Source organism: Protomyctophum parallelum (genome assembly GCF_964188405.1).
Source record: "Protomyctophum parallelum genome assembly, chromosome: 2".
NCBI lineage: Eukaryota > Metazoa > Chordata > Actinopteri > Myctophiformes > Myctophidae > Protomyctophum > Protomyctophum parallelum.
This window is the reverse complement of record NC_139699.1, coordinates 25492108-25517689: the sequence shown is the minus strand read 5'-3', so window position 1 is coordinate 25517689 and position 25582 is coordinate 25492108. Positions and strand designations below refer to the sequence as shown.

The following is a 25582-nucleotide window of genomic DNA, read 5'->3' as shown; positions in this document are numbered from 1 at the left end:
GTTTTCTATAGCTCTGTACATGACTGTTTTCTATGGCTCTGTACATGACTGTTTTCTATGGCTCTGTACATGGCTGTTTTCTATGGCTCTGTACATGACTGTTTTATATGGCTCTGTACATGACTGTTTTCTATGGCTCTGTACATGGCTGTTTTCTATGGCTCTGTACATGGCTGTTTTATATGGCTCTGTACATGACTGTTTTATATGGCTCTGTACATGACTGTTTTATATGGCTCTGTATAATGACTGTTTTCTATGGCTCTGTACATGACTGTTTTCTATAGCTCTGTACATGACTGTTTTCTTAAGTGCATTGGTTTTGTGTGTGTGTGTGTGTGTGTGTGTGTGTGTGTGTGTGTGTGTGTGTGTGTGTGTGTGTGTGTGTGTGTGTGTGTGTGTGTGTGTGTGTGTGTGTGTGTCAACAGTGCTCAAATCACGTAATGGCTCCTAAAAAATCAGCTCACTCATGCACCTGTGCACAGTGTGATGCTCAACAGCGCCACTTTGTCACCTGTTGGTATTCTTGCAGAGCCAAACACAGGAGCAAAATTCAGATATTTATTCACAATATGGTGAATTGCAGATTGTGGAAGGTTGCATGGCAAACAAACATGGAGGATGAGGAAAGCAGTGCAGGCAGGCAGCAGGCAGACGAGCAGGCAGTAGAATAGGTGAGCTGGGTTCTGGAGGAGAGGAGAAGAGCTTGAGTTTGCAGGAAACACAGGAGCAAATACTAGGAAATATAACTAGACTATAACTTCACTAGAACATAAACACTGGCTAGAGTCAAGCTATAGTACTACCATGAAAGGTTGAACAATGATCTGACGATGAGTGGAGTGAAGACCAGGGTATAAATACTGTCAGGGCTGAAGAGTTGATGGCTGGCAGGTGTGTCAATTGAGTGCGATGAGGTGACCACAGACAGGTGTGCCAAGGCTGGAAGCTGGGAGGAAACCCGACACCCACACACAGCCACAGTATGGCAACACAGAGCCACATACTGTGACAATTCTAAACAGACATAGGGACACACATTGCAACTAGATGATAGTATACTGTAGTATGACTACTGTAGTCTAATTGTTGTATTAGTTAGCAGATGAGCACTCCTTCTAATGATAGATTGATAGATAGATGATTTGCATAGATTTACTCATTCTCACCACTGCATTATTGATCTGAGTGGACCATGACAGTGTTTTGTCAATAATGACACCCAACTGTTTAAATTCTTTAACCGGTTAAATCGTAGCACCCTGCAAAGAGAGGCTTAATTTCTGATCGGTCCTTAGAGCATATTTAAAATATTTAGAACCTACAGTATTAACATATATTTAGTTTTTAAGACATTCAACTTCAGCTTGTTTTCCATGATCCATTCAGAATCTAGTGTGTGTGAAAGGGTGAATGCAGTGTATATTGTAAACACAGTAAGTAAGTCAACACTGTGGGTGCCCACCTCCATGTTGAATTTGCTATTGTTTCCGAAATGTACAAAAGTAAAGATTTTGGAAAATGGTCTTAACCCATTTTGACCTGAGATCAGATTAAAAAAATGTCTTCTACATCCTGACAGTTTACTGAAAAAGCTATGTTTCTATGTCAGTCGTTTTTCAAAAATAGCAGACCTACATAGCAGACCAAAAATAGCAGACCTACAAGCTCGTAGCGCTACGAGCTTGTAGGTCTGCTATTTTTGCGGTTCCCGCCCAAAATGGGTTTTAAGTAGTCACAGAATATTCATCTTCACTGCGATCTCATCCCGGACCATAGAAAATCCGAGAAAAGTCATCAAAACTCGTCCTTGGCAGTGAATGAGTTTAGACTACATCATTGCTGTCGGGCAGAAACCTTATCTCCATATTTCAGATTTATTTATGTTTCTTTCATCAATGAACTCCCTACTTCATATACTGTAGTATGTACCGTACATACTTACTAGAGCACTCAAACACATGCACACGCCTGCGCGCACGCGCACACACACACACACACACACACACACACACACACACACACACACACACAAATCTGTGAAAAGCTTTCAGGAGATAAAGCCCTGGGCTGAATTGAGCCACGACTGAATCAGACAAAAATCATACATACCCTTAATGGACAGAGAGGGGAGGGGGAAAGAGAGATTGAGGGAGGGAGACATGTCCTAAGCAGGTTGAACATTGTTGAATTGGAACAGAGTTTTTAGCAAAAAAGTATGAAAGACTAGTTAGGCTACTTTCGGTTATTATTTTAAGATTTAGAGTCAAACTAGCAATAATGATGTGCATCAGCATCTTACACAAAGCCCCAATGGTCTCGGATATTTCATAAAAGCAAAGGATAAAGCCTCAATCTGTGATTTATTTACCTCATGGTTGGCTGTAGAACAGCAGGAACAATATTACTAAAAGCATCATAATTTTACGTTGAGTAATCATTGCACATTTGTAATAACACACATTTGTATTTCAGTTGTGAGATTACATTTTTGCTTTAATCCGTGTAGGCGCCTTGTTCAGATCAAAAGGGACGGGACGATACAAACCTTTTATGTGATACGTATTGTGGTGAAAGTTATTGTGATTAACACTCTTACCTGCCAAAACGGAGGTCTCCGTCTTATCAAATAGTTACGCTCAGCGCCCCGGACGGAGATTAATCAACAGACGGAACATTAATCATTTCATAACGGAGTGCACAAGTCTACAGGCTGGGAGCATCGCAACATTCCATTTTAATGGATGGGATGAAAAATCTGCAAACGTGAATAACTCTTGATCTAAATCAATGCTTCCAATTCTAACCAAAGATTATGTTTTTGACAGCCCATCGCAGTCCCGTCGCTTGTCGTGTTAGAAGTAATCATACCTCCTGTTGTTGTCGATCCCCTCTGGGGTGTTTTGGCTACATCTAGCTACTTCTAGCTTCCAAGATGGCGTGGAGCAACCTTGAACTAGGCTCTGAAGCTGCAAATCGCTGGGCGCCCTGATTTAATGGTTCCCAATACCCCCAGGCGTTAAGGGTCATTGTATTGTGAAAATATATATGTGCATAAAACTCTTAAAATGGCACTTGCACCCCAGCATCCATAATAATCCGAATAATATAGGGAGGGAAGTGTATAGCAAATCTTTAAATAAATGGGACAAAAAGAGTGTTCACAAGAACGGTTCAAATAATGTCTGCGCCTGTGGGCAGAAGTGGGACTGTTTTCTCCTTCACGTTCACCTTAAAAAGACCTTAAATGTCTGACTACATCTTATTAAAGCATTGAAATGTCAAGCTTGTCTAGACTGTATAACTACCGCGAACACCAAAGTGATGGGAACTGCACAGTGAGGGCCAGGTTCACATATCAACGTGACTTATACTGTATGTAATGGCATTATGAAGCCATCCATGTTCCACGATGCTACAAAGATATTGATAGTTGATACTGAATTAAACTGACTAGAACAGTTGAACATCGACTTGTCCTCAACAAACATTTTGCTTAAACACAAACACGCACACATTTTTCTGTCTCACTCATTTCATGTAAACATATAGCTCTCATACAGACTTGTGCACAGACCAGTTGATGCATGTTGCTATGGGGTTTATAGCCAAGGCTAATTTGCAACCCCAGTCCCTGGTTAGGCCTTTCTGTTACATGATCTACCTATACTAAAAACAATCTAATAATATAGCTATACAATTAATATTTTACAATAAAATTACAATTCCCATTACACATTACATTGACCTATAAAACAAAAGTAAACATAATCACTCAGGTAACCAGTCAGAGACTATACATGTGATGTGAGCACAGTTGATTTGATTTCAACCATAGTTTGAGGCCTCTGTAGAACACATTACCATCCGTCTCTAGTTTTAGAGAAGGCAGACTGTCCGAAAGAATTGTTACACCTGGGAACAATACAGTTACCACTTGTTGATGCTTGTGTAATTGCTCTACTGGAGCTCGGAAGACTATCAACCAGTCCAGTGCACACACGCACGCACTCACGCATGCCACGCATGCCCCACAGAAACACGCACGCACGCACGCACATTGCAATAACTGTCAGTGCTTTGGGTTCAGACCCCCGAGGTGGAGATTTGAGTCTTATTGGCCAGGACGCATCACATGACAATAATTAATAAAATTACACACACACACACACACTGCAGTAACATACATCCAAAGCACAGTGGTGAACATGGATTACAACTGCTCCACTGTCAGCACACATAATTGCTTTCCAATTTATTTGTCTGACTGTGTATAGTGTATGTGTGTATGCACGCGTGCCACTATTGTGACACAATATTCACACATAATCTTCTCTCTCACTTAATCAGATCTCTTTTCCACATTCTCTCCAGGCTTCCATCAAGCAGAGAAACTAGGAAGTTGGTGAAGATACCAAGGGCTTTGAGAATTAAATAAGTTCATAACATTGAGGCATTTTCGATCAAAAATCTAATCAGAAACATCTTTTTTTTTTAAAGACTGTAAATGTTTGCTTCATTACATATACCTGCCACGGTGGTTCCCAAACAGTTGGTGGCAGACAGGCGTTTGGAGAGAGAGATATAGATATAGATATATATTTTTGTGGGGAGCATAATTTCCCTCCCTCATATTTTCAACTTCTGATAGAACATCTGATAGAACTTTGAATGTTTTCCTTTGTGATTTGACGTTTGCTGGAGGCTGTCTCTAGTACTGATTACCGGTTAGTTTTGCTTGATTCAAGCCTCTTCAAAGCCACTTTCTACCTGCAAAGTTTTTAACTCTTGGAAACCGAAATGGAAAGGTTATTGATTACCTCACACTTGATTGCCACACACACATGCATGCACAAACAGTCTATGGGTATTTGGCCAGACTTTCAGTCGCTAGTTTAAAGTGTGGTTTAAATGATAATGATATGAGTTCTTACTGTCAACCAGAGTCTGAAGTTGAATTTCAAATATTGTACCTCACTTACAAACCACTTGTTTTCCTGGTACGGTCTTTGGAACAGGTCCCAGTGTGCCCAAGCTTTCTTATCCTGCTTCCTTTGAGGAGCACACTGCTGTTTCTTCACATGCTTCTTTTTTTGTACTAGTTTGTGTGTTCCCTCCCAGGCTTAGTTCTTCTTTTACTAAGACTCACATTGTTGGCAGACTTTACTTCTTGTTCTAAGAGACAGGAAGGATGGTGGTGGTGATAGTTCATTAGCAGTCTTGTGTCACAACCCAGTGCTTTTAATTTGGGGGGAGAAAAGTCAAATGAAGTGGAGCTGAAATTAATTTCTGTTTCATACTCCCAGCACTGTGCTCTATCTGACACATTTCACTTTACCAAGTTAAAGGTATATTCAGTGATTTCACTCAAAAAACCTTAGGTTTCGTTTTTGGCTGGGACCTAAGCCTTTCATCCAATCAGGATAGAGAGTCAAAAACGAAACCTAAGGTTTTTTGACCCCCAGGGGTTAACTGGGGACAGGGAGGAACTCCTTATATGGTCAGCACACTCTATAGTAGGGAGGATTATCACAACAAAACAAAAAAAGAAGTGATATTTGAATTAAGTGAAATCACTGAATATACCTTTAAGTTTTGAAACAGTATGCCTGACATACAGTATAGTACAGTAGAGTATGTCCTACTATAAAATGAGGAAACATCTTTCTGTCCGTCTATCTGTGTATCTTTATTTTGAAAGGCACTATAATTTAAGCTATTATTATTATTATTATTATTATTATGTCTTCATATTCTGTTCTATTCTAATAAACAGCCAGAACTTGAGGGAAGTGATAAATTAGCTTCCTCACTGTCTTCATATTAATTCAACTGACACAAAATACTTACATTTCTCGCAAAACCGTTGTCTCAGAATTCAATGTATTAAGAACAAGGTAAGAAAAGGCTTGTGTATGCAGGCAGGCAGTCAGGTCCCTTACCAGGATTACTGAGCTGGGATTACTGGCCCTGCAGTGAACTGTGTTGGGTACCAGGAACTGAGCTTTATCTGCTCATTGTGAAGTCAATGTGGAAGTAATGATAATGCTACAATTCTCATTAATGGCACAGCAGGTGGTGTGAATTCCCCTCCAACAACTGCCTAAAAACCTTCATTCCATCCGCCAACGACAACGTCAATGGGAATTCGACCCGGACTTTACACTTGCTTTTTATTACCTTAGTAAACCTTTTCATAAAGACGTGCTTTCAATCACTAGTTCCAAGTCTTCTTTTACACAGGCTTTATATAGGCTATTATATACTGAGTGAAGACCCAACCCATCAATAGCACACCGGTTTGTGGTTTCATTTTGCCAATTTTCGCTGAACTAGAGGCTTTGAATGATTTTATTAACATATTTTGATTGATTTATTAACAGTTTGCAGAATTACAGTACATTTCAAGTACAACTCAATACAAAAAAACTGTTGGGTGGGGGATTCAGATTTTACGGGGGCCAGTTTCGAATTGCAGCCGTCCGTAGGTGCCCTTTGAGAGCAGTCACTCTCACTCTGACTCTCACTCACATCAATGTTGTATTTTCTGACAGATGCAATGAAAACCAGTAAGCTATGTTATGTTATGTTATGTTATGTTATGTTATGTTATGTTATGTTACGCATTGTACACCTCTCTTTCTAATTTGCATTGATTGATTGACCAGCTATTGCTGGTGCACAACTGCACATGACTTATGGCTGTATTTCAAGGACCAGAGAAAAAATAGAGTCTGCAACACTGGTATGAAAAACTCAGCTCCACTGGTTTATTTGACTCAACGTTTCGATCCCTTAGGATCTTCTTCAGGAATAATGTGACAGGGAATGGGTGTGTACCTATATACAGGAAGGGGTACAACTGATTGGCTCTAACGATGGGTGGTGACTCATGCCACCTAAGCCCAAACCAATTAATTAGTTTGTATTTCAAGGACCCCCATAAGAGTACAAATGGAACTACTACAGTATTTTCACTACTTTTGTACTACTCTTGTACGATGAAGTAGAAAAAAACACAAAGCACAAAAAGTTGAAATATGGAGATACGAGGTTTTTGCCCAACAGCAATGATTTCCTCGAAAACCACCAGATTCAGTGCATTTAAAAGTCAAGCTGTGAGCCTGTAAGGGGTCTATGGTTAATATTCAGCAGGATAATCTGACGTTTGTAGTTTTGTTGTGTTCATGAATTCATAAAATGCATGAATAAATTACTATAATTTGCATAACTGCTTCCACGTGCGGAAGTGAGCGTTGATTATAATCAAATTATGTAATTAGCCACGGCTGCCAGCATTGATTCTACACCTCATACACCTCAACTGGAAACAGCATAGGACAGGATGTATCTGATACTAGATACTATCTACAGCAGTGGTTCACAAATGTTGTCATGTCAAAGACCCCCAAATTGACACCTATTAGCCCGTGGACCCCCATTTAAAGATACACCAGGGACCCCCCCATAAGAGATAGTTTTTAGGGCTATTAGCTGTCATTCTCAACCATTTTAATTTCAAGTATTGATTGTACTGTAGCAGCTGCAGTGACGTTCTTCACAACTTGTGTCCCTTTTTTTCATGGGATATTAGTATCCAACTAATTCATTGATTTGGAATTACTAACAACTTCCTCTTCCCATTTATTTTAAATACTGTGGTTCAGGCGTGTACCAAATATTCAGGGCTGTGAAGCCTGTGATGCAGCCTGACAGCAAGTTCTGGGTTCGATTCCTGAGCCCGGCGGACCTTAGCAAAGGTCCTCTCTCCTCTGTTTGCTCTCATCTCCACTGTACTACCAAAAGAAAGCCAGAGAAACAAACAAAGTTTGCCCAGAGGCCCAAAACTACCCCCTGTATGCTAGTGTCAACACATCAATCTTTATAAAAAACTAAATGCCAGACAGCTATGTTGTCACGGTGAAGTACAAGAAAATAGCAGAACTGTAAATGTCAGCCTTTCCAGAACATCAGGAACATATTCCAGAGGCTTTCTTCTGAGGGGACATTTTAAAATGAACATAACATTTTACATCTATTTGCCTGGACGGTCTCAGGTTGTGTTTTTTATGGGGGAATGGACTTTTTTGGTCTCTATTCCTGGTGATTCGAGTACCCCAAATGAGTGCTCTGCCTGTTCAGAGACACACGCTAATGACGGTTCCATCGCATGGTTTTGGAAGCTGCTGCTTGTAATTCATCAAGATGCATTTTTCCCTCTCTCTCCTCTCTTTTCTCCCTGATTGATGATAATGAGGTTGTTGGCTGAAACCGGTTTTTATCAACCAAAAAAATGGCTCCCAGGTGTGTGTGTGTGTGTGTGTGTGTGTGTGTGTGTGTGTGTGTGTGTGTGTGTGTGTGTGTGTGTGTGTGTGTGTGTGTGTGTGTGTGTGTGTGTGTGTGTGTGTGTGTGTGTGTGTGTGTGTGTGTGTGTGTGTGTGTGTGTGTGTGTGTGTGCGTGCGATCAATTAAAATCCCAATCAAGATTTTATTGTAATGTTAAATTGTACTTTTTTGCCTCAAGCTCTTTTGTAGATCTGCTATTTTTGGCTAATATCCCCCCCCCCCCCCCCCCCCCCCAAATATGCAATTGGTAACAAAGCGTATTTTGTTTTGTTTTAAGCATAATCATATACAGTATGGATGGATGTATAGATTCTGTAGATTAGATAGATAAGTATTGTATTACAGTAGCATCCATTTAAAAGCAATTCCCCTTTAAGTGCCAACATCATAATGGATCAAGTCACAAAAAGCCAAGGCTTGTTTTTTTCCTCCATTGTGGTAAAACTGTTCACGTGTGCATGCTTTGACTGTCAAATAAATGATTGAATGCTCTCTGTCTCTCTCTCTCTCTCTCTCTGTGTCTGTCTGTCTCTCTCTCTCTCTCAGGGTCCCATAGAGAATGACGTTGTGATCCACGTTGCCCTTGTCGCAGAGAGCCAGAGGTATGTAGTGCAAAAATATCAGTGTATAGTGGCCTTGTGGTTAGAGTGTCCGCCCTGAGACTGGGAGGTCGGGGTTCGATCCCCGGCCGGGTCATACCAAAGACTCTAAAAATGGTTAAGTCCCTGCGACATACTAGCGTCATGTCCAGGGGGTGTACTTGTACATCAAGCTGCCTCACACTACAGAAACAGGAGATAGGCTCCTGCCCTATGTGCCTCATGGCTCGGCAAGGCTACTTACTTTACTTACTTATATGTCATTGCTGGTACTTGTCAGTTTAGAAAAATAAACAGGTTGAGTAAATGTTTGTTGTTGTGAAACATGATATTAATGAAAAGGCTTTCAGAGTTAACCGGATCTACAGTAGGGGTGAGACGCTCAGAAGTAAAATTAGATGAGTCATATGTGGCTACCACACCAGCTCGGTTTTGATTTCTTTGTCAGTGATTTCACTATGTAACCATGTTTCGGATACAGTGATAATATTGGGTTATATTGACCGAGGCTCTAAGAAGAGTGATTTTTGATTCATCCACTTGCTGACCGGCTGTCAGCATTGAGCAATTTAGTTTATAAGGGTTTATATGTGACCATACCATTAAAGGTGTGACAAGGTGTGTTAATTTATATGTCTAACTAGTGCATGTGTAGGCAGGGTTAATAATAATTGGCATAACATTTTATTTTTTTAATGCGGGAGGAGACATCCATCCATCTTCAACTGTTGTAGTCGCGTCGCGGCGGGGGCAACAGCTCCACCAGAGAGCTCCAAACTTCCCTCTCCACTGCAACATTAGTAACCTCATTCTGGTCGATCCAGAGGCGTTCCAAGAAATATAATCCCTCCATCTCATCCTTGGTCTGCCCGGAGGTCTCCTCCCAGTGGGACGTGCATCGAGGACCGCTCGAGAGGCATCCCCGACCCCTACCAGATGCCCCAACCACCTAAGCTGGCTCCTTTCTCTAAGGGAGATGCCAGCTCCCCTTCTGAGAAAACTCATTGTGTTAAATTAAATTAAATTAAATTAAAAAGGATTTCAATTCGAGCAGTAGTGGGAGGTCGTCAACTCGGAAATCATTTAAGAGAAAAGGTTGATTGGTAGGTGAGCTAATAAGTTGCCTGCAACTTAACTACTGTGTGTGTGTGTGTGTGTGTGTGTGTGTGTGTGTGTGTGTGTGTGTGTGTGTGTGTGTGTGTGTGTGTGTGTGTGTGTGTGTGTGTGTGTGTGTGTGTGTGTGTGTGTGTGTGTGTGTGTGTGTGTGTGTGTGTGTGTGTGTGTGTGTGCGCGTGCGCGTGCCCGTGCGCGTAGACTGCAGGTGTTCCTGAACACCTATGGCATTTCGACGCAGACACCCCAGCAGGTGGAGCCCATCCAGATCTGGCCTCAGAAGGAGCTGGTCAAGGTACAGTAATATCAATGTGATTTAAACACAGTGATTTAAACACAATATTCAGATACTTTGTCTATCGCTCCTAAAAGTCAGATTTGGAATTGGAATGTAAATACAAGTAAAATAGTCCTTCGTTATTAAGAGGGTAGATTAGCACTCATGTAAAATACTCGATCAAAGGCCATGCTTATTTTCACAATTATGTTACACATCACAGCATGCACATCTAATGAAAGTTCTACCTTCATATGACCATGTTTTTTGAAAATAGACAATATTTTCTAAATATTTGATGAAATGAAAAGTATTTTTCACCATTTACTGAAAAGTAATGTTTTTTGGACAGTACATACAAAAAGTCCATCACATTATTGTAATGAAGAGTCCCGTTTTGTCTATGCGTGACAATAGCACTCCTGTAGCAAGGTTATAGCCGTGGCCTGTTGGACAGTTTGCACAAATCAGTTGGACAGTTGCTTAGATTGGCTTTCAGCAGCCTATCTATCAGCGTGTCACCAGGGCTCAGTTCAGTCAATCAATCCATCTGCATGTCAATCTAAGATATCCTGCTATTAAGATTTCCTCTTGATTGCACCATCAGTCAAAGTGAGACTCCTACTTGGTTGAGTGATTCATTAATGCGACAGTAGTTGTTCATGTTGATTGATCAACTGACTGGCAGATCGGTCGATCGTCACTCTCTCCGGTGGCTTCGGTGACTGGTCTGTAGTCTGCTATGTTAGACTGTTCCTACTGGAGTGTTTAATATTCTGTAGCATCAAATTCAATTGAAACACTTTAACTTTAGATATTAAGAATCATCTGTGAAATGTTTGCTTTAGGAAGCCAAAGTAGGCCCAGGCTGTAGCGTAACGGTCTGGGCACCGGACTGGTAATCCAGTCGCAGTGTGCCGCGGGTTCGACTCCCGGACCCGACACGGCCTTTACTGCATGTTATCCCCCCATCTCTCTCCCGTTTCCTGTCAGCCTACTGTCTGTCCCTTCAAAAATCAATAAAAGGCGTAAGCCGCAAAAAATATATAAAAAAAAAAAAAAAAAAAAGGAAGCCAAAGTTGTCAGTTGCTCCAAAAGTTCTCATGGTATAGAGTGCATAATTTTGCCCGTAACCAGACCGCATTGTTTTGGCCTATATTTCTTGCACAGGTAGGTCGTAGATTCAAAATCTGGATCAGCCATGCCCAGGTATTTTACCCACACGTTGATTATTGCTTTTTTGGTTGACCCAGTGCCGCACATCATCACTGCTATTGTCACATTCTGCCTCTGATGGAGTCATGCAGCGTTCTTTCTTCCTGCAACCCCATTCAGTTTAGACCTGGGAAGGACACGCTGTGATTGGCCAGAAGTCACTTTGATTGGCAGTTGTGCCAATACATGGGAATCGATCCCATGTACAGTAGTTGTCACTGGAAGTCTAATGCTAATGGCTGAGAGCGTCGGAGGTACGCTGCTTTGCATCGCTGCTCACCACGCCACTCGGCCATTATAAACTACAAGGTAAACGCTTTACGTCGTGCCTCACCACGCCACTCGGCCATTATAAACTACAAGGTAAACGCTTTACGTCGTGCCTCACCACGCCACTCAGCCATTATAAACTACAAGGTAAACGCTTTACGTCGTGCCTCACCACGCCACTCAGCCATTATAAACTACAAGGTAAACGCTTTACGTCGTGCCTCACCACGCCACTCAGCCATTATAAACTACAAGGTAAACGCTTTACGTCGTGCCTCACCACGCCACTCAGCCATTATAAACTACAAGGTAAACGGAGACCTCTTGTGGCTTGTTGCTTTAGTGACACACTCCCTTTTTGGTAGGAAGGGAGAGGTCTCGTTCTTGCATTCTGCCAATAGACAAATAGTGTTATGAATGGGGCTGTATATACATATCACACAGGGATGGGGCCCTTTCCCATTGCTCTTATTGCGCCGCATACAGCGCTAGCAGACTGTAGAAGCTCAGTGCAGTCAGTCAGTGGGATCAAGGTGTTTCTAAAGACAGCAGTACCTTGCTGGAGGATGAGAAATGTGTTGCTTCAAAAGTAGGTTTTTCAGTTGGGGATTTCATAGCAGAATCTATTTTTTATTTTTAATGAAAAAACATGATATTATTTTGATTCGCAACCATCATACAGAGAAGGTTAAGTTTAGTTCTACCTTTAAAGGTGCGGCTATAGGGCTTAATGTAACCTCTGTGTCCATGTTGTTCCATTTGGAATGCAGTTAAATATCATTGCTGTCGGGCAAAAAACTTGTATCTCCATATTTCAACTTTTTAAAATATTTCAGTAAATTGACACCCTACTCCATCATAACAGAGTGTCACGCAAAAGTAGTTACTATAGAAGATCTACAAGCTCACAGCACTCATAACAGTTTTGGACATAATGACCCGACGGCAACGATATGCAAAGGATAACCACTCATACTTCTAAATCCCCCCCACCTGCCCCACAGTGTTTAGGTTCTGTCTAATCCCCCCCACCTGCCCCACAGTGTTTAGTTCTGTCTCCTTCTGTTCTCTGTTAATGCCTGTTTCATATTTTGTTTGCGCGGCCGTCCTGTCGCACATCGGCGGCGCCCGGCTAGGTAAAAATCTGGCTTCTAGAAGCTGATGAGATGGATTGTTCAGTTGTGAGTCAGAGGGGCAGTGTGTGTGTTGAAAATTTAAATCCCACAAGCAGCCAGACGACTATGGGAAGCCGTTTAGGCCATAAATGCATAGTCAACTCGCACATACATGTATACTTCTCTTGCACATACATATATATTGGTACTTCACTTGCACCTACATGCATATCTCACATACACATACATGCATACTTCACTTGCACATACATACATTTAGGTACTTCACTTGCACATACATACATACTTCATTCGCACATACATACATACTTCACTTGCACATACGTACATACATACTTCATTCGCACATACATACATACTTCACTTGCACATACATACATACATACTTCATTCGCACATGCATACACACTTCACTTGTACATACATACTTCATTCGCACATACATACATACTTCATTCGCACATATATACATACTTCATTCGCACATATATAAATACTTCACTTCAAATACTTGTGTGCGTGCGTGTGTGTGTGTGTGTGTGTGTGTGTGTGTGTGTGTGTGTGTGTGTGTGTGTGTGTGTGTGTGTGTGTGTGTGAGAGAGAGAGTATGTCGGTAAGGCTCAATGCTTTTGTCACATGACAGCGCAGCTGATTCGAAGCATCACATTAGGGGTAAAAAGGTACCACGTGTATATAACAATAATAATAATTACTATTATTATTATTATTAATAAACCATAGTATTAATTAACAGGTTACATGCAGGCATTACTTTAGGGGTAAAATGTACATTTGCACATAATAATAATAATAATAATAAACCATAGTATTAATTAACAGGTTGCCATTTCCTTAAGGTTTACAGGTTAAACACTTCTTATTCTTATTTTTACAGGTTAAACTCTTAACCATAAACATCCCCTCTTTGAATTTAAATGCAAGGCATCTGTACAATTAATAAATGGCTTATTGAAAGTTAATGCATTTTTTTGTATGTATTATTATTTATTATTTTATTTATTTACGGCTAGCTGTATCATTCTCTGTAGTGCACTCGATGCATCTCAATTAACTTTGGAAAACATGTATAACAAAGTCTCTATTGCCATTTAAGACATTGATTTGCAAACAAATCAAAACAAAAATCAAGTGGACAGTCCATTAGCTTTTCATTTGAAATTCATTTGTTATGGCAAAAATGGTGTCCTGGCGAATTATGTGACCATCTTCAGGGTTTCCTGCACAATGTTGTTGGCATGGCGCTGCGCCATGCTTGAAATAAATCGCGACATGCCAAGCTGCGAAAGAAAAAAAGAAAAAAAAGGGGGCTTGTGAATCATGGTGTGTGTGTGATATGAAATGTCCAGTACCTCCCCAGTGCCTCCCCAGTGTCTGCCCAGTGGCTCCCCAGTACGTCCCCAGTGTCCCCCGAGTGCCTCCCCAGTGTCCCCCTCAGTGCCTGCCCAGTGTCCCCCTGAGTGCCTCCCCAGTGTCTCCCCAGTGCCTACCCAATGTCTCCCCAGTGCCTCCCCAGTGCCTCCCGAGTGCCTCCCCAGTGTCCCCCTGAGTGCCTCCCCAGTGTCTCCCCAGTGCCTCCCTGAGTGCCTCCCCAGTGTCCACCAGTGTCCCCCCCAGTGTCTCCAATAGCAATACAAGAGCAATAATACGAATTCATCTTAATTTATTAATCTTATTAATTAATTAATTAATCAAATTAATTGACAATTGACAGCACCATGACAAAACTTTTTCCTGCAGGAAACACTGATCTTGCAAGCTTCCTGTTCCAGTAATTGCCTTTCTGTTATATACATACTTTTGTGCATATACCTTCATACTCTCTCTCACACACACGCACGCACACACGCACACACACATACTCTCTCTCACACACACGCACGCACACACACACACGCACGCACGCACGCACACAAGTATTTGAAGTGAAGTATTTATATATGTGCGAATGAAGTATGTATATATGTGCGAATGAAGTATTTATATATGTGTGAATGCAGTATGTATGTATGTATGTACAAGTGAAGTATGTATGCATGTGCGAATGAAGTATGTATGTATGTGCAAGTGAAGTATGTATGTATGTGCGAATGAAGTATGTATGTATGTGCAAGTGAAGTATGTATGTATGTGCGAATGAAGTATGTATGTATGTGCAAGTGAAGTACCTAAATGTATGTATGTGCAAGTGAAGTATGCATGTATGTGTATGTGAGATATGCATGTATGTGCAAGTGAAGTACCAATATATATGTATGTGCAAGAGAAGTATACATGTGCGAGTTGACTATGCATTTATGGCCTAAACGGCTTCCCATAGACGACAGCCTCTTCCTTTCCTTCCTCAAGAGAGACCCTCCGATGAGTTGGAGTGGCTTCCGGCGCCTGGGCGCTTCAAGCTGCGTTCGCTCCCACTTCCCCCGTCAGCTGTGCTGATTGTGTTGACAACAGCTTCCTGACAACGAACGGAGCAGCAATTATCTCCCGCAACGTGTTAGCACCCCCCATACACATCCCCTCCGTGACACACGCGTGTCTTACGCTCTCCATAGATCAATGTCCGTGTCGAGTAGCTGTCGCCCTCTTTGTCTCTCATCTCTGATCTTCTGTATAATTCTCTGTCGCCCCCTCACCGAGCTGAGCTGCCATATTTCACGCTCACAAGTAAAACGAAAAAGTGGCCACACATTCCTGCACTTGGTATCAGCTTGCCTTGATTTACGTTGCCGTTGTGAATACAAAAAGACAAAAGCTCCATACAACTTGTTTTCAGGCAAAGTAAGTCAGGCCAACTCTCTAAGTTAAACTGAGAGAGATATGAAGCAGGGACCCCCAACAAGACTACATAGGGCCTATTGTATAAAGTTATGTTGCAGATTAAACTTAGCTTCATAGTCATAGACTTGTTTGACAGCACTATCATCGGTGTTGTGTAAATGATTTGTTTGTAATCATGTAGTTACTCATCATAGCCTTTCTGTGCATTATTAATGCATTAGTGCATTTTGTTTCAGCCATTTAATGTGTCAACCTTGGTGTCCCTTTTTTGCATATCATTTTGAGATTCAAAAATAGCAGTATACGAGCTGACAAACTCGATATGACGCAGTATGAGCTTGTAGATGAGCTATTTGGCAAGTAGCCCACGGTACAAAACAGGCTTAACTCAGAGTGCAGAAATGGCACTAAATCCACATATTAAAGTATTTTTAAATGTTTTCTATTTAGGCCGACTGCACTGTGGTCAGATGAAAAGAAGCTTTGATTGGCTTAGCCTCTTCTCTTGTTCATTGGTATTCTGCTGACTGAGTTTGCACAGTGCTGAGGGTCTGTCCGTTAGGGTCTTGTCCTTGTGGATGGGGGGGTGCACCGGGCTTTGTCACAAGCTCTTAATTCCCAATTATAGCACATTGACACATTCTGCTCTGCGCTTAATTTTTTTTGCCCACATGGTGCTCTGCTAATTGGCCCGGTCCTCTGCTGCTATCTCTTTTTTATTAAAGACATTATTATGTGGCTTTTCCCACAATACGGGAGGGAGGCAGGGAGAGGTGGAGCACTGTATGTTATGCAGCCCCACCTCATGGCCAAAGGGGAGGTACTGCAGCATGAATGCGGCAGAGTAAATGCCTTGATAGACAGCTTCCCTGCTCCTCCTGTCTTTTTATTGATGTCAGGTTCATTGATTGGATACTGTAGCTGCTGAGGTATTTAAAGCCAGCACAAAATTACAAGTAGTGTGGCTGCACACGCATGCACGCACACACACAGATCTGTCTATACATTACTATACATCTGAGGACATGAATGTTTTAGGTCAGCAGTTTTAGGAGTGCATTTCTGCATTTCTTTATTTTTGTTAAAATGTTCAATTCACCAAAGCCAATCTACAGTATACAAGCTCACAACGTACACACACACACACACACACACACACACACACACACACACACACACACACACACACACACACACACACAAAGCCCATACAACTCAAGTGAACACAACGACTGTTCTATTGTCAACTATAATGTTTAAGATAATAAAACAAAACTATTGCTTTATGGTCACATATTGTAATGTTTAAGACAAGATAAAAGCTATTGTTTCTATTGCCACATGATGTTTAATATCAGATAAAAAACAGCCTTTATTAAACCCTGCGGAGGGACACTTTTAAAATAATTATTATTACACAGTAAAAACTTTTGATACTTTTATTTTTACTTCATCTTTATTTAGATTATTGTTAGAAAACATACATTAGATCTACAGTACAAGCCTGTGAGCTTGTAGATTAGCTATATGTTTACATTCTGGTTCTGGACAACTGCCAAGGCTAGGCAAAATAAGCTTCGGCTTCAGCCTAGACCTTTTCGGTGCTACCTCTTTGTAAAAGAAAAAAACTTAAATGCAAATGATGAAACTTAACATGTAAATGTAAAGCACCGAAATAAACTATTCATTCATTCACTGCCTATCCGACCGCCTCGATGCCAGGCAGACTCCCTTGGGATTGTCTGCGACACGCTTGATGAAGTTGTAGTCGGTCGGTTCGAACGGTTCTCTAGATATGTGGATGACAGACATACGTACTGTACGTACGTACTATTCGGTGCATTTATTGTAAGAAGAACATGTGAGTATTCATCCATCATTGGAAGCTATGAGGGCCGCAGCAGCATGGAATGGCTCTGAGATGGTTAGTGAGCTGTCCTCCTCTGGCAGCCAGTTTCGCTCGGTCTACCTTGAAACGAGCCTAAAAGCTCCTCATCTCACCAGGGAGGGATGGAGGGTGGGAGGGAGTGAGACAGAGCTGCTTCTCCCTCTGAAGTCTGTTTTCTGTAACCCAACGATACGCCTCACATTTTAGGCGCGAATCATACTCCTATTTTAGAGGCGATTAAAAGTCGGTTAGGCTAGGATTAGGTTAGGGGGGGGGGGGGTACCGTCCTAAAGTCGGCTCTTCGGTGCTACTGAAACATTCTGACAAGCCGAAATCATTTCGGCACTACAGCGGTAATATAGGAGTATGAATCGGCCCTTACACGTACCTTTCCTTACGCACATATAGACACCTTCACATATACATTTCCTTACATATTTACATATCGCTGCATGACGGGCAGAAACCTCTTATATCCATATTGTTTTTCCTGTAAATTAACACCCTAGTTCATCATACTAAAAACTACAGTGTCACACAAAAGTAGCGAAAACAGCAAATCTATGAGCTAAAACTGTGGCGCGTTTTTATATTTCAGTGGGACAGAGATGATGAACAGATATGAGATGGAAACCTGCCTGGAATTTCAAATGGCAGATTAGTAACACTTTGGAGATTTTCTTCTTTGTTTGACATGGACATGACTATTGCATTGGACAGACCAGATGCATTAAGTGTTATAGCATTGTCGCTTGTCCACAAGAGGCTTCTCTAAATGGAATAACACTCAAAACCTACCAAATACAAGAAAGCGTCATTTTAATCAACATCAGGTGTGTGTGTGAGTGTGTGTGTGTGTGTGTGTCGGGGGGGGGGGGGGGGGGGGGGGGGATGTGTGTCTGTGTCCGAGCACAGACAGCTGGAACACCTAAAGTGGCCAGTAGAGTACAGCACAGAGTACACAACAGGAGCCCTGGGCGCGTTCCTGGGGGTCTGGATGTTCTGGGGACCCCCACACGGACCCCCTGGGGACCCCCACGCGGTAACTCTGTCATTTCTCAACCGTTTCGGACACAGGGCGGCTCACCGGAACCGGGCCAGCACCCTGGGCACGTACCTGGGGGTCTGGATGTTCTGGGGACCCCTCGGGGATCCCCACACGGTAACTGACATTTCTCGAAAAGAAATTCCAGTCACCATGTCAGCTTCCGGTACTTACCACATACTTGTACTTACCACATAATTGTACTTACTACATACTTGTTTGCCGTACGTGCCTGCCGTATCGAACCAGATCCTTGCAATTTCAAAGGCGAGCGATCTACCGACTGAGCTACACGTGCACACACAGACACAACACAATCAATGTAAGTCAATGCAATGTATCCCAACATCGTGTGTGTGTGTGTGTGTGTGTGTGTGTGTGTGTGTGTGTGTGTGTGTGTGTGTGTGTGTGTGTGTGCGTGTGCATGTGTGTGTGCTCTCTCTCTCTCTCTGCAGGCGTACCGGTTTCTGGCTGTCAATAAGAAGCTAGGCCTGAGTGGGCGACCAGAGAGGCCTGTTGGCTGCATTGGGACATGCAAGGTACAAACACACACAACACATAATAATGCACACACTGCAGAGGTCATAGGTGCCACCTACTCATGGCAATGTATTCATGTCCCTGGCCTGAGCATGCGTGCACACACACACACACACACACACACACACACACACACACACACACACACAAACGAAGCACTGCTAGTGCTATGAAGAAAATATTATTGTCATTGTCGGGCACAAACCTTGTATCTCCATATCTTTTCGCACATTAATGCCCTACTTCATCATACGAGGGTGTCGATCTACAAGGCAAGCAGACAACATGATGTGATGCGTTGTGAGCTTGTAGATCTGCTATTTTATTGACATATTATTATTATTTATTTTGAATAAAGAAGGAGCAGTTTTGGACAATGGACATACAACGTTGCCACCTCACAGAAATATTATAATCATATTATTATAATATATATTTATGGGAAATATGGCTGACTGCCTCACCACCATCGCGTGTGTACAAGTAAAGTAATACAAGCACATACCGCATGTGCGTGCTTGTACTATTTGACATTGTGAGGACCAATTTCCCGGTCCTCACAAAGACATGTTTTATGGTAACTGTGTGTGTGTGTGTGTGTGTGTGTGTGTGTGTGTGTGTGTGTGTGTGTGTGTGTGTGTGTGTGTGTGCGCGTGTGCGTGTCTCCAGATTTATCGCATCCTGGGTAAGACGGTGGTATGCTACCCGATCGTGTTTGATCTGAGCGACTTCTACTTGTCTCAAGATGTCATGCTGCTGATCGATGACATCAAGGTAAGGGGAGGGGGTCACGCCGCCAAGGTCTCATTTGATTGGACAGCAGTTGGTGCAATGATTAATGTTTGGCTGACAGCGTTTTGCTTAAATAATAAACTGCCGCTAGGGTGGCCCAGTAGCAAAGTGCATGGCCACCACTGCAGAGTGTTCGTTCGAGCGAACAATTGGCCCGTGTTCGGTTGAGGGAAGCCGGAGAGGCTTCCCTCCCCCGAGAGTGTTGGGCGGGAGGAGCAGGACGTCCTCCCGGTGGGGGCTCTTCCCTGGCAGGCAGGTGAGTCAGTATGATACAACAATGTGTTTTTTATTTTTATTGCAGAACAGCATGGCAGGGTTTCTTTAATACATTTTTGGTTGGCTTTCTTCTGAGACTTTATTTGAGTTGAGAAACGTGGATTAATGCATGCATCAAATTGCCATAGGCAGTACCGTGAATCTAACAGGGGCACTCACTGGCTTTAGAGGCCACGTGGTACGCAGCCATAACCACTGGGCTATTGTGTTGGCCCAGCAGGTGGCATTTTATCTGAACATTGACTTGTGTTTTGGCATTTTGGAAACTCAACTGTCACTAAACACTGCTGCTGATTGTCTGCTTCTGGAATCAATGTACAGCATTACAGCTACGCATGTTAAATAACTTAAAAAAGAAAGTCTGGTCGATAGTCGCTGAGGGATTTCGCCGTCTCTCAGAAAATCATTGAACATACTTCACAGGGGGCCTTAAACCAATTAAACCCTACAGTATATGTATACTTTGTTGACCAGGGTCCTCCATGGGTCAATACTTTGTCCATTATTTTTTCGGCATTTCAGCCACGGACCTTGAGATTTAGCCTCTCTGACCCAAAACAAAGAAAGAATATTTTGTTGTCGTTGGATAAGATTTTGTCCATGCTGTATTGATACCATAGGAGAAACGATCAAAATAACAATTATTCTACATTCTCTAATTGTGTAGTTTTCTTGTAAATTAAGCAATGCAGATGTTTATCAATGGTTTCAGTTTACTCTCTCAAGAGTTAAAGATCAATAAGGGTCCATTTGGTTATACCAACTCTCCATCATTTTGCTGGGGACCACCTGGAACCTCCTCATGGACCACTGGTGGTCCCGACTCCCCAGAGTAGACCGCTGGTTGAAAGCCACTGGTGTAGCATGCAGTTTTGTCTGCAGAATGCCCTGCAGTTCATCAAGCAGTGTTGGTGTAGCTTGTTGTTTTGTTTGCAGAACGCCCTGCAGTTCATCAAGCAGTGTTGGAAGATGCAGGGACGCCCTCTGTTCCTGGTGCTCATCAGGGAGGATAACATCAAGTGAGATATACTGTACCCCTTTGTTTTCTCTGCTTCTCTACTGTACCTGTACTGTACCTGTGATATTCATCCTGTGACCTCACCGTCTGTATTTTACACTGCTTCTCTAATGTCTCTGTACTGTACCTGTGATATTTCATCCTGTGACCTCACCGTCTGTATTTTACACTGATAACCATCTGCAATGCAACTTCTCTTTTTATAGCTTCTCTCTCTCTTTCTTTTTTCCATGATCAGTACTTTTTTTGGATTTTTAAACAGAAAAAACAAACACAAGCAACAATAACAACAACAGAATACGTATGCATGGACATTATGTACTGTATGAGCACAAAAACATAATATAAAACAAGGATAGATTCTCTCTCTCTGTCTACTTTGAAAATCCTTTGAAAATAGCAGATCTACAAGCTCACAATGTGTGACCGTATAAAATAGGGCTAAAGGCCTTTTCAGATGATGCGCCTAGTAATTAATTTTCAATGAGGGGCGTGCGTTTATTTTGGACGTGCGGAGAAGTTGAGGGGCGATCACGCAAGCGTATTTTCACGGACGCGGTCCGGTTTTACTCCATTACAATTATTTGAAAACTTTAGTTTTGCAGATTAAAATGATTGTATTACTAAATTATTATATTTGCAAAACATGTTGTTTTGTAATATTATAATTTTAATCTGCAAAATAATTGTAATGGAGTAAAATGTACAATATTTGCCTCTGAGATGTAGTTGAGTAGTAGTACGTGGTAAGTATTGAAAATTGGAAATATTCAAAGTAAAAAAAGAAAAAAAAATACAAAAAATACCTCAAGATTGCACTTAAGTACAGCACTTGAGTGCATATACTTAGTTACATTCCACCACTCCTGCCTCTATCCGTAGTTATATAGCAGACATATTAAAGACTACTAGTATTGGCTGCTGGTTGATTGGTTGATAATGGTTCCCATTTGTATCACTCTAGCATGGCTGCATCACAGCAGCATTGACCCATTGTCCACAGAGCTGTGTTAAGTGTGTAATGTTACAGCCCTTCACACGGCCACAGTGCAGATAATGAAATGAGCCCAGTGGGCTCTCGTAGAAAGCAGATCATTAGATATGAGTATTGATCGGGATGATGACATGTATGTAAAGTGACAGCACACACAAGCCCAACTCTCCATCATAGTCTTTAGTTACAGAAGAACACCCGCCCCACCATGATAATGTAAAATTAGTGTAATGTTAATATAAAAAAAAACAAATGTGAACAATTGTTGATGTCATGGTATTTGTTTCTTGAAACCCACAACACCGTGATACTAATAAATAGGAACTTAAAGTTATACTAGGCTATGTTAGTGCTATTGATCAAAGCTGGAATACAATTGATTTATTGATAATTGATCATTAAAATAAACTGTAAAATGTTCTGAGCACCCACTCATCTGACCACTTTATATAATTATTATTTAAAATATCAATGGCACATTATATCGCTGCAGTAGACTGTTCTCAGTCTCTTCTTTACTTATTAAATGTTGGCAGTGACCCAACAATACTATTTTCTGAAAGTCAACGTTGGTTACCTAATGGTGCAACTGTCAGTTATAATAATGAGTGGCGAAGTTAGAGATATGTGACCCCTTCCAGTATTTTCATTCACAAGTCGGCTCTAATGAAACTCCACAATTTTTGTTGTGGTTTTCGTTTTTAGCCACATTAACACAGTTGGAATGTTAAAGAATGTATTCCATCAGAAAGTTGTTTTAGTGTCATTAAGTTGTTGTAATTACAATGCAAAAATGTCTCTGTATTTAAAGATTATTTGTGTATTTTGGGGGTGTGAACATTCCTGCACGTATTTACATAGAGTCATTTCGATTGGCCGTAGCTATCTTTGTTCTCCAGTTACACGCAACTCAGCCGTCCAGATTAGTTGCCGTGTGTTTCTATGACACACTATCAGTTTTTACCAGATGAAGAGCCTTGGCTCCAAACGTCATCAATAAAGTTATCTTTTGGAGCATATGAGTGTGCGGGTTCCCTTCTCTTTTCCTATGACACACTATTAAACACATCATTATTGTTAACTTCTCTACTTTTCCGGTTCAACAAGTTTCAGATGGTCCTATCTTCTTATTTTTTTTCAAATTTCAATCAACAATACATCAGATGAAAGCTTACCTTATGTAGTTTCATAATATGTAAAAAACTGAAAAGTGACCATGGCCCCCTTGTGTCTCAAACCACTGTACTCGGTCACATCATTTCCATTAATAAGTGTGAGTTTTATAAAAGTAAACTTTGGGTGTAACTCCATATTTCAACTTTGTTTGTTTTTTGTTTTTTTCTCACCAGGGGGAGCCGTTTCAACCCGGTGCTGGACATGTTGGCGTCATTCAAGAAGGGTAACATCGGAGGAGTTAAGGTTCATGTGGACAGACTCCAGGTCAGTGTCACCTTCCTGCTGTTGGGCCAAAATTCACTTTTTTGTGTGTCTGATATGCTACTTGTGTTAATAACTTGCACCCCAACATTCATACGCTGGTGGTACATTAGCCAAAATATGCAGATCTACGCAGTCGCAAGCTCACAATTGTGACACCTTATAAGCTTGCAGATCTGCTATTTTTGGCAAAAACATTTGTTGTAGACTGAAAAAAGCTGTCCAAGCACAGGGCCAGCGTAAAAAAAAAAGGTCATGGCCGCTATCACCCCCCCCCCCCCCCCCTGTTTGGCATTCTGCCCCTCAGAAGATTAGTTGACCTGAGGCCACACTGGCCTTGATTCCCCCCTGATTGTACCCAACTGCCACTTTCCTTTCCTTTTTTTTGTGAGATTCAGAATTCTTAACTCCCCCTGGCTCCCCATCTTCAAATAATGACTAGTGGTTCAGATTATTCCATGGCTTTACTCTGTAGTTACTCCCAACTTCGGTAATTTAATGAATTTTTAATTTAATTTAATTTAATGAACCATGAATTATTTTGTGAAATAAACAGATTTCTCTTTCTTTTTTTTTATGTGTGAACTTAAGTCTTTAAGTCTAAAAGTTTAAGTTTAATTATTTGTTTTTTTATTGTTGATTGCTTCTGTGAACTTGTGGTCTTTCCGACAAACTTTCTCAGACACTGATATCGGGAGCTGTTGTGGAGCAGTTGGACTTCCTGCGTGTCAACGAGGCAGAGTAAGATCTACTTCCTGTATTTCAACTCCATATCTCCATATTTCATATTGTTCATATTTAATATTGTTTTTGTTTGTTTTTTCCCCCGTAATTGAATGCCCTACCTTGTCATACAGTGTCACACAAACATAAAACGTGTCACACAAACATAACGATCACATTGCGATGCGTTGTGACTGTGAGCTTGTAGATCTGCTGTTTTGATATTTTTTGAAATGTTTAAAGTGCAAGTGCATGTGTGGGTTTTATAGAACCCACCTATTTCTATAGATTGTGAGTGACTAAACAATAAGTACTTTTGTTCCATTGGAACACTGTTCATTTATCCATTTCCTGAAAAAGTCATGACAGCAACTGCTTTCTATTTCAGGATGATTCATGTTTCATCCCAAAATCAATTCCAAAATCAATTTGTTTGTTTCAGATGTGAGAAAGTCATCAGTTATAATAACTTTAGACCTCTTCCATTAACTTGTCAAACGTTTAGTCAATTTGTTATTAACAGTGTTGATCAAAGCAAAAACATATATTACAGAAGAGAAAACAACAAATACAGTACATTATATTTATATATAATTTGTTCTGTCCCGAGTTGTCCAGGTGGCCTCATGTCCCTAGGTGTGTGTGTGTGTGTGTGTGTGTGTGTGTGTGTGTGTGTGTGTGTGTGTGTGGTGTGTGTGTGTGTGTGTGTGTGTGTGTGTGTGTGTGTGTGTGTGTGTGTGTGTGTGTGTGTGTGTGTGTGTGTGTGTGTGTGTGTGTGTGTGTGTGTGTGTGTGTGTGTGTGTGGACCTTAGTACATTGGCATGTCGGGCTATTGGTTGTCGGACTACCAACAACCTACCTCAAACCCTAACCGCATGCACGGGAGCAGCGCATGTTTGACCGCATGTCCGGCTGTTGTTTCTGTTGAAAATATATATTCAAAGCACATTTTTACGATTAAAAAAAATAGCAGATCTACAAGCAAATGACACGGCAATTAGTGACGCGCTATGTCGGATCCCAGAGTTGAAGATCTTTGTGACTGTGTGTCGGATCCCAGAGTTGAAGATCTTTGTGACTGTGTGTCGGATCCCAGAGTTGAAGATCTTTGTCACTG

General features: G+C 41.5%; 1 protein-coding gene across 6 annotated transcripts in view; it reads left to right on the top strand.

Annotated features, from left to right (window-relative positions):
- The window catches only part of phkb (phosphorylase kinase, beta), a 124706-nt gene that overhangs the window by 81696 nt on the left and 17428 nt on the right, over nucleotides 1-25582 (top strand). For all 6 annotated transcript variants that reach the window (XR_014568947.1, XM_083759776.1, XM_083759773.1 and 3 more), the window contains 7 exons: nucleotides 8893-8948; nucleotides 10260-10353; nucleotides 19141-19224; nucleotides 19895-19999; nucleotides 21230-21312; nucleotides 23655-23745; nucleotides 24425-24483. Coding sequence is in view for 5 of the 6 variants with exons in the window: in XM_083759776.1 (XP_083615902.1) it covers nucleotides 8893-8948; nucleotides 10260-10353; nucleotides 19141-19224; nucleotides 19895-19999; nucleotides 21230-21312; nucleotides 23655-23745; nucleotides 24425-24483 (572 nt within the window). In the remaining variant the exon portion in view is untranslated. The remainder of the gene's footprint in view (nucleotides 1-8892; nucleotides 8949-10259; nucleotides 10354-19140; nucleotides 19225-19894; nucleotides 20000-21229; nucleotides 21313-23654; nucleotides 23746-24424; nucleotides 24484-25582) is intronic.